The sequence below is a fragment of the Nanorana parkeri genome, unplaced genomic scaffold (assembly GCF_000935625.1).
Source record: "Nanorana parkeri isolate BGI_ZX_2015 unplaced genomic scaffold, ASM93562v1 scaffold103, whole genome shotgun sequence".
In the NCBI taxonomy this organism is placed as follows: domain Eukaryota; kingdom Metazoa; phylum Chordata; class Amphibia; order Anura; family Dicroglossidae; genus Nanorana; species Nanorana parkeri.
In genome coordinates, this window is record NW_017306371.1 from 1975343 (window position 1) to 1986158 (window position 10816).

General features: G+C 38.4%; 1 protein-coding gene across 1 annotated transcript in view; it reads left to right on the forward strand.

Annotated features, from left to right (window-relative positions):
* The window catches only part of COLGALT2 (collagen beta(1-O)galactosyltransferase 2), a 76111-nt gene extending 69845 nt beyond the window's left edge, over nucleotides 1–6266 (forward strand). The window contains exons 11-12 of the mRNA XM_018552962.1: nucleotides 4627–4833; nucleotides 5993–6266. Coding sequence (XP_018408464.1) covers nucleotides 4627–4833; nucleotides 5993–6266 — 481 coding nt within the window. The remainder of the gene's footprint in view (nucleotides 1–4626; nucleotides 4834–5992) is intronic.
* The last annotated feature ends 4550 nt before the right edge of the window (nucleotides 6267–10816 follow it).

Below are 10816 nucleotides of genomic sequence, written 5' to 3' on the forward strand. Positions count from 1 at the left end.
AAATATAAAAAAATTAAAAAGTTTATAAAAAGTAAATAAAAATAAAATATTTTAACAAATTTGAAAAAGTTCAATAAAAATGTTTTTGGTCATTTTGTTTTCATTTCGGTTTCGTTTCGGTTTTGAAATGTGCATTTCGTGCACCTCTAATAATTTCAATAGAAAACATTTACATTTTATAATATACTAAATACGAATTTGAAGTTGTATTAAAAATTAGCTCAAGAATGTTCCTAATTTTAAACAAAATATATACAGGTATTTCCAAGACAGTAGCTGAGATTACTTTTATTTGAAATGAACACACACATGCACATTGTACAGAATAACTAATACATTATAAAGAGGCAAATGCACAAGCAGAGATAGAATTACCAAGATATAATCAGATCTGATTCTATACTATATGTAATGAAGCATAAAATACAAGGAGAGGTAAACAGAACTCTTAGAGGTTGTGGTGGAAATATAAATGATCCAGATGCCTCAAAAGAAATGAAACATATTAACATTATAACAGAAAAAGAAACAGAAATAACAGAAATAACAGCAAACAGACATTGCAGATCATATAAAAGATTTTTAAGACTTAAACTTTGCAGATTACTTACTAAGGTTGCAAAGTAAATAGCTATTAAATATGAAATATGCAGTTCGTGTATATATTCAAGGCCATAAAATCCCTTTTTAAAAAAAAAATTATTAAACACTTTACTTATAGTATATCATTGTATTTGACTTTAATGGACCTGAATTACAGTATTTCTTCATTTTTTATGGCCAGCCTAAGAGAGGAATGGAAGAGAAAGAGAGGAGGGAATGCTTTGGGCAGTGTGGGATAAATATGTGGGACAAATCAGACAAGGAGCAGAATTGTCAGGTTGTAGCACCAAGAACAGAAATCAGTTAGCTCTGCTGGATACAACAGAAGGTGCTGCAAACATCTGCGAGTCTTCCTTCCCTCTAGTCCAGGGATGGGCAAACTGCGGCCCTCCAGCTGTGGTGGAACTACGAATCCCATGAGACTTTGCAAGATTCTCACAGCCACAGACATGACTCCCGGAGAGAGATGCTTCATGGGATTTGTGGTTTCACCACAGCTGGAGGGACAGAGTTTGGCCATCCCTGCTCTAGTCCTTTCAACCATGCAACTCTGTCATTGCTGCTTCTCATCTATGTTTAGCCAAATTATATACGGAGTAAGGGCATGTTTCAGATAGACATTGCCATCCAATCACTATCTAATGAAAGGGCTTCCTGAGCAGATTCAAGCAGAAAGAAAGTCATGAGGAAATGGGCTAATATAAAGTATAAATGCTATTCTTCATATTCTGTGTCATATTTGGTCATATTTTGTGAATAGCTTTTGATAAGAAGAGTTGCAGTTACCACTTACTTAGTAACAAAGTGTTAAATCGCATGTACAAAACTAAAGTATTACTAAAGGCAAAACTTTTTTTTAGATTTGGATAGAGTGGTGAGGATTTAGAACCACTGTCAGGTCTTTATCACTGCCTGTATCCCCATTGGGGAGATTCACTCTCTCTAATTGTCCTGATCACCAGTGTCACCAGCAATGAAAGTGAGGCTGAATCCGAATTTTTGAATTCCCACCAGAACAGAAATAGAGAGAAAATCTTCTAATGAGGACACTTGATCCCATGACAACTGTCTAAAATGGCGTAGCCCTCACATTGGATAGATACCCTCTCATTAAGCGTTGAGTCTATAGGACGGGAAGTGAAAGTAAATTTCCCTAATAGTGTACAAAAAAACTGACAATGGTTTTAACTCTCCGCTATTCTATTCAGGATGAAAGAAAAAGTTTTGACCTTAGATACACTAAGGTCTCAGATGCAATTTTGCAATGCTACTTGGATTGCGGCTATCTTTCTCAGCTCTGTTTCTAAAAAGACAGCCAGTCTCAGTGGCCCTGGTGGGCTTCACATTAGCGACTGTGGATTTGTGGAAAAGTCTCTAGCGTGAATTGCAATGTAGCACCAAAAAGGGAATAAAGCTTTCTTAAATGAAAAACACATAAGTTCACTTTGAGCTTTACCATCCTGCTACATTTACATAAATGTCACACAAATGTGATATTATTTTAATCAGGAGACTTTGTTAATTATACTTTGAGGTAGAACTAGGGGGTGTGAAATGTTTGTAAAATTACAAGAAAATGCATTCTTTCCTATTTTGTTTTGCAGAAATAGTGTTTATTACGTTTTTGCACAAGCAAGTATAAAAATAAAACAACTTACAAGGTAAAACAACATACAACATACAAAGGCAGCATCAGTTGAGCAAACTTGGTAATAGTAGCAGAGCTGTAAACAATAGCAATCACCTTGGAAAAGTACATGATAATGTGCCCAGATATGAGCCGTACTTCCGCTCAAAATCTTGCCCCTGGGGTGGGGGGTTTCAGATTGTTAAAACTCTCCCCTCCAAGGAGGTCCGTGTTATAAAGTCAGGCACAGGACTGGGTCTCCAGCATCGGGGTAACCAAGGGAAGCCCTGCGAGATGCCAAGTACCCCATACATCAGGTGCTGCGCCCTACTTAGAGCCGCCTTACAACACAAACATAACCATCCACTTATGACGTCACACAACAAGTGGACAACAGAGGGGTACATAGACGTACGAAGACACAGGGGAGGAGAAAAGAAGGGGAGTGAGGGAAGTGGAGTGGGGGGGAAGAGGGTAGAGATGATTGCGTGGTCAAGAAGGGTGGATCATGCATTTATGTCAGTGTCTTAAACTCATCCGTTGCCATAAACATTAACCATGGCCTCCATCTGGATTGAAGCGCCTCGGACCTGTCCAGCCGCTCGGCAATCAGCTCCTCGGATCTCATTAAACGGCACATTTCCGCAGACCATTCCCCCAGTGTTGGAATCACCTGGGTGTTCCAATGTCCCGGAATCAACGCCCTAGCAGCGTTGACAAAGACTCGTAAAAGAGATTTCTTTGCCCGAGAGATGGATCCCGGAAATACCGATAGTATTGCCATCTGAGGCGTGAGTTGGAGATCACTGGCAGACATTCTTGAGTACACGTGTGAGATGGTTCGCCAGAAGGGGACGATCAGAGGGCAGCTCCACCAGATATGTCCTATTTTTATTTTAATATTTGTTATTTAAATAGTAAAACAAATTAAAATTAAATCCCATTCTGCCAGCAAAAAACAATGTATAATACATTACAGTAGACTACAAAACCAAACATTTTAAATGTGTGGAACCAAAAAAACCCACTCTAGCACTCAAGGGAATTTAGAGAGAAAAAAGCCAGGGGACTCAAGTGGTTAAGGAATCCCTAAAGCGTGACTTCTTAGGAAACATGAGGGCTGACTTCAAGAAACATTGCCTAGTATATTTTAAATGATCGTTTAATTTGGGTGGACATGAAAAAAGTCTAGTATGTATCTGTATAGGCAGGGCCGGCCTTAGGGGTGTGCGGGCTGTCTGGCCGCACAGGGCTCCATGGCAACAAGGGCGCCGTGCGGCCGACACAGCTCGTCCTGGGGGCGGCTTCTCTCCCCCTCACCGCTGGCCATCCGATATGACAGCGCTCCCTCGTATTCGCTGAAGCCCCCCCAACAGTACAAAATAAATAAATAATAATAAAAAAAAATAATTATGAAACAAATAATAAAAAATTTAACAAATTATTTTTTAAAAGTGAAAACTGCCCCTCACACACACACACACACACACACACACACACACACATACTATTAGACATGTGCGAAGACTAAAAATTAATTTCAGATGAAATGAACGAAAACTAAAAGATTTTCATTTTTTTCATCAAACAAAACACTTTTTTATGCTATTTTGGATTCAGCCATTGGCGTGTTCTGGGGGCGGGTGCATGACGTCATATAACACCCCACGTGTTGGGCACCGCCATCTTGGTGTATATCTAGGTATACACCAAGATGGTGGGGCCAATATCGGTGTGTGACGTCACCTGACGCCACGCATGCATGGCGTCATGCAACGTCATGCTCCCCGCTTCCAAGATAGTGGCACGCATTCACAGAACACACCGGTGGGCCAACATGGCCGCCGTACATTCTCAAATATGTCCGGAATACATTTTTCGTATATTCAGACATATAGTAATTCATTAATTTACATGTATTCTGGGTTTTGTGTTCTGTTTTCTATTTTTACTTTTCTAGATATACTTACTTGAAAAAAGGGATCGGCATGACATCCTGACACTTTATTTTTATAGACTCTATTTTAGTTTGACATTTATTGTTTACCTTCTGTTGTTTTATTTGATAAGAATACTTATATTGTGCCTACAAGTGTAATACCTTTGAATAAAAGTTTTATTTTTATCATACTTTTTAATATGTTTCTTTGCGGCTTAACAAAATAGGAGTCTTTAAATGGTGTGGATATTGGGGAAATGGGTGTGGTTAAGGGGGGGCACTAAAGGGTGTGGCCACTGAGGGGTGTGGTCACTGAGGGGCGCTGTAAAGCTTTCTCACAGAGGGCGCCTAAAGGCCTAAGGCCGGCCCTGTGTTTAGGGAAGAGGTTATTCCAGAATGGTGCCAAGTAGTACATTTAGTAATTGTTTAAATGTATATTTGTTCTTTATTTTTAAAGCTACATTGGCAGGAAAAGAATGCAAGTGCAACGCCCTGAGAAAGCTGTTCCCAATGTAATGAATTTAGTTGAAGCTGATTATTCATACTGGACACTGGCTTATGCCATCTCCCAGCAAGGAGCTCAGAAACTTGTTGCTGCACAACCGTTAAACAAAATGCTGCCGGTGGATGAATTTCTTCCAGTGATGTATAACAAGCATCCAGTGTAAGTACTTCCATTACTTAAGGTGCACCTATACTCTCACAAACATATTTTTAAAAAATGAATGATGCTCAAAAAAGGTATAGAGATAGTTAAAATATTTTCCATTCTTTGGAATGCTTGCAATTTACCCTTCGGCAATAGCCACATGAGCAGTGCTCTAACCTGGAGGACTGAAGAACTGAAAGCATTCCAAGAGAAAGGTACGTTTTGCAGTACTCTCTACATTTTATTTTTAAATTCATGGCTCAAGGTGATTTTCTTTTTAAGTAAAAAGTGGTATTATGAACAAATATGACATCAACACCCTTTAGCCAAGTTATGCATTGAGAAAAAAACCATAATCCCCTGCAAACTAGGAGTCAGAATGAGAGCGGAACAGCGTTCACTAGGAGCTAGTCTGTAGGAGCTGTAGCAAGTAAATGTGTAAAGACTACATCTTAAAACATGCTTTTCTGCTGCATGGAGAGAAGAAGCTCCGCCCTGCACAGGCAGTGCTATTTGGTAGAACATAAAATACCCTAACTGTTCCTCACCACCTTAAAATATTTAGAAGGTAGACAACCACTTGTGTATCCAAGCTCTCATCTAAAATAGCTGCCTGTCTTTAGTATCAGACTGGCTACCTGGCAACCCTGGCATCTACCAAAAACATTGCTGTTTCCAGGCCCGGCGCTACCGCAAGTCAAGTCAGGCGGCCGCCTGAGGGTGGAAAAAACAGGGCATTTTGACAAGTACTTGTACTTGTCAAAATGCCCCGATGCAGGGGTCGGGGGTTGGTTGCGGGGTGGGGGGGCGCAAAAATTCAACTTTGCCTGTGTTGGCAAAAAACCTAGCACTGGCCCTGGCTGTGTCTGAGAACATTTGTAAACTGTTGTAAGGTCCATTGTGTCAGTGAATCTGAATTGGAAAGCACTGAAAATAGGAAACTATTGTATTGTTCCATTACAAAATACTTAATGATATGTGTGTACCATAAATGGAAATATGTTTCCATCAAACTGATATTAAAATTTAGTCAGCTTAAACAAAAAATGTTTCTGCTTTTGAACACCCAAATACATATTTAAAACCCAAATGAATCTGCACGATATTGTTTGAAGGTGTCCTTTTTATTTATGTATATTTGCACAGGTTAATTTCATCCATTCTTATGTTTTAGAGAGACATACATGGAGTTTTATCACTCACGGAACTTGAAGGCTTTCTCTGCCGAGCCATTACTTGTCTACCCTACTCACTACACTGGTCAGCCAGGATACTTTAGTGACACAGAAACATCCACTATCTGGGACAATGAAACTGTATCAACAGACTGGGACAGACAATACTCAGGAAAAACAAGGCAACAAGGTGAAATACACACTAATGCTCAGAACACTGAAGCATTGTCACCACAGGCAACACTTGGTGCATCATCTCGAGATGAACTTTGATTATTGCAAAGTTTGTGTAGAACAGATATATTTTGTATAGAATGATTGAACTGTGAATACCTGGGAATTGTTTGTAAAGACAAAAATGTGTATAGTACACTCTGTAAAAAAAACTCTTGGTTTGCAAATCTTGAAGTTGCTCAGTAACCCCTCCTCCAAGCATTGTTGTAAGAATACAGTGGGGAGTCAGGACTCCCTATGATACATATTTATGGTTTTATTTATGTACATTTCAAAAGTATTATATGTTCTTTAGGTGTGTTAATATTGCAAAAGATTTTAGAATGAAGAACATATACAATATTGTTGTACAACTAAGAAAATGTATTTTTTATTTTGAGGCTAGAATATTTTTGCAAATCAGTATGGATTTTGGTTAAATGGGTTTTGTTATTTTTTTAAAATGTTTATTCACGTAGATTTGAAAAATAATGAATACATAAAGGATATACATATGTTTATTTTTGGTACTGTAATGATGATGACCATTAGCTGCCTTTTCAGCTAGTTTTGGACAATTTCTCATATGAACAGGCACTATAATTATTGTGAACTTTGACAGAGCAAAACATACTTTACCCATGCTGCAGACCCATTGTAGTTTTCAATAATATATTTTCCAAGTGGTCACTGAACAGGCAGTTTCCAGATTCACTTGTGAAGAAAGAGTATGATTAATCATCTGGGCTTGCATTGGAGATACCTATTAGTGACCGCTCAAAAGTAAGAGAATAGACATATTTCCATATAAGCTATCCACCCTAATTGACAGAGCAAAACAAACTTTACCCATGCTGCAGATCCATCTGTAGATTTCAGTAATATATTTTCCAAGTGGTCACTGAACAGGCAGTTTCCAGATTCACTAGTGAAGAAAGAGTATGATTAATCACCTGGGCTTGCATTGGAGATACCTATTAGTGACAGCTCAAAAGTAAGCGAATAGACATATTTCAATATAAGATGCCCACCCTAATTTGTTTAGGCTAAAAAGAGGAAAAAAATACACATATTTGCCCCACTATCCTACAACATCCCCAGTAGAGGTGGAGTGCAGGAAAACATTATTGGTGTAGGACCTATAGAGCAATTGAAATCAGGAAGGGATCACTGGAAGAGGCAGCAGTGGAAAAGGAGCTGGAACTTCTCGAACACCTTCTTTGCAGATCCAAAGTTGGCAGGCAAAGTGGATATTTAGGAGTCTATTCACAAAGCTGCCGAGGGCAGCCGAGTGAATGACCGATCAGAAGTGAAGTGAGCCGAACACTGTTCGGCTATTCACTTCAGGCTGGTACGGCTGATTTCAGCCGTACATCGGCTGAAATCAGCCGTGCATCGGCTTGCTTCGTGTGGCTTTAGCTAATTAATGCCATGGTCTGAAACATCAACAAAATGTAAAGGCCAAGTCCATCCAAACAAATGTTTGACTCTGATAGAGCACTGAGCATAAAATCTCCTTAGGAATAAAAGGAGAGTGCAGAGTACATGTGCAGGCCTGGCTGAAAAGAATTGGGAAGAGAGATTGGCAGGGAGGCTGGGGACCACTACTACATTAGGTATGTAGATATTATCTAACCACAACTGTCAGAAGAAGTGCTGCACCAATTTACTAACTGCAACTTATCTCTCTAAATGTTTTAAGGAAGAGCTGTTGTTTTGTCCATGTTATACTACACTGGGTGGTTAATTATAATTTGATTTGTAGTCTTTAAAAGCTAATACGATATGATAAGTGTCCTATCGCCAATTACGACTAGGTAAAGCATTTCATCTGAACTCCAAAACCCCAAGAATCGTAAAATTCCCTCGACCAAGTACAATCAAAATATTCTCTATTTATTATATTCCTGTACATGACCAGCTCTTGTAAGGAAGAAACCAACTCCATTTGAATGTAATAACATGCAGGCTATTGTAAGTCAGAGGTATTTTATAAAAATTGGACCAATTTTAACAGTTTGTATTACATGTAAATTATACTAAATAAAATATTTTCACTTGTGAGAGTCTTTTTTTCTTTTGATTGCTTGCTATTTTAGGGAAAAAACCTTGGCTGCAGTTTTGTTGCATGTTGTAAATGCAGAGGATTTTAAAAAAATGAAACCAACTCCTGAATTAAAAAAAGCTGTGCTATTTGGTAGAACATAAAATACCCTAACTGTTCCTCACCACCTTAAAATATTTAGAAGGCAGACAACCACTTGTGTATCCAAGGTCTCATCTAAAATAGCTGTCTGTCTTTAGTATCAGACTGGCTACCTGGCAACCCTGTCATCTACCAAAAACATTGCTGTGTCTGAGAACATTTGTACACTGTTGTAAGGTCCATTGTGTGAGTGGATCTAATTTTGCCCTTTAACAATATGACAAACACTCATCACTACACCACCCTATCCCATCTGTCTATGTGACCATTGCTTAAAAACCTACTAAAGTGACACTAAACGCAGGAGTTAAATCTTAAAAATGCATTCAAGTACCTTAACTATTAACAAAAATGTAGCTTATTTGTGTATCACTCGGCTGTAGATCCTCAAATCATCTCTGAATTGGTGCTGACACTGTCCTTCCTTCTGGAGGGTTGCTATTTTTGTGCTCGTGCATCTGTCTTCACAGATGTTCACTATTATGGCATATGGCATATTTATTTATATTTTATCGTTTCTTCCCCTGTTTAACATGAGATTGTAGTCCATCACGTGAGCATGTGACCATACATATGGCAATTTTAACCAGCTTTGGATCTAAAAAACAACCAAACAGATCAACACAACCTACCAGCAGAAGTTTTAATTGTCTTCTGATCTCGGCACAAACTGTTTCAATTATCTAATAGGTTGGTTTTGTAATTAAAGGTGGTTAAAATGCCATATGCATGTTGCCCCTGCACATGGCATTTTTTAAGCAATTTCACCTGCATGTAACAACTTTAAACCAGATTTTGATCACCTAATAATCTGAGCCAATATACCACTAAAGGCACTCTTTCACCAGCATCATTTATCTTCTTTTCAGTCTATATTTGTGATTAGTTATTGGATTAGATACCTTTTGGGTATCACATTGGTGGCACGACCTACTGAAGCCCTCCTTAACCATTTGCCTGACAAGCTCTTGTGTACATAACATACATTAATGTTGCATGTTCTTACCGCTGCCCAACAAACTATAACAAAATCATGGCTGTCCTCTTCACTTGCTTTTGAGTAAGTAAAACCAAGGCTCCACTGGACCTTTGTGAACGAACGACTATGTAGCCAATAAGATTCCTCATTTTGAACGAATCTGGGAGTCATGGTTACAATACTTACAATCCCACACATTTGATAGGCACCTTTTTGAGCTTTGGTTATACACATATAATCCTGTGTAATGTCTTTCTATCTGGATCCAGGAGTGGAGTTGGTTCTGTATCTTCTTCTTTTCTTCCCCTCTTTAATTTTCTTTTTAACCTCCCTCTTTTTTCCTATTGCTTCTTCTACCTCTGCTTTTTATCCTTTTAGGTTTAAAGTGACATTAAACCCTCAGATTTTTTAACATAAAACAATAGTGTAATGTGTGCCTTACTGTAATCCATGGTTGTTTCCCTTCTCTTTGCTGCTCTTCCTTTTAAATCTGTATCTGTTCTCATGCTGGGCAGAACTTCTGTTTTGCAGCAGACTGCCTTGTCTCAGGAATGAATACACGGTGTCTGTGTATCCGTTTGTATGGGCTTGAAACCTGAGCCAGCACTACAGGAAGAGGCCCTGAGCTGAAAAGGGAAGTTCTACCCAAGCATGAGAAGACATGATGATTTAAAAGGAAGAGCAGCAAAGAGAAGGGAAACAACCATGGATTACAGTAAGGCACACATTATACTATTGTTTTATGTTAAAAAAATCTGAGGGTTTAATGTCACTTTAAGAAGATCTGTCTGTTGTTTTGCACAGTTCATGATCTTTTATACTCTGACTGCACCCACTTGGTTTGCATCTGCAGGGGATTTTGTCTGTTATGTATGAGTTTTTCATATTTTTATTTCTTTGTGTTAACATGCTATCTGCCATGAATGCTGCTCATTTTGCCCCTTGGGCTATTTGCTATCCTCTTGTGTGCTTTTAAATCAACCCTTTATTGTATTTCCTATTCACTTTATGCAATTGTATTATCTTATTATGTTTTATTTATGACAATGTAATAACAATGCATTGAACTAAAAAAAATATCAAAATCAGCACTTTTGATGAAGGCACAGGGCTTCTACAAATCCATACAAGTTACAGATGAAAAAGGAGAGAAGAATGTGATGAAGAGTTAAAGACTGATGTGATGTGCAACACTGAAAGTCAAACTGTTAATATTAGTGATGCTGTGATAAATCTCATGATAGAAAGGCAAAGGTGGGCAAAGAGCACTTGATGTCACAGCAATTTCTATTTTCTACATCTTTGCTACTGTTTTGTGTCTTATTTTGATGAGGATGGTGTAGTTGTAAAAAGGGTGTTGGAACAGATTCAGGGTGATAACGAGGGCAGAGTTGAAGAAGATGAACTGGTTTAATGTACTGGGAA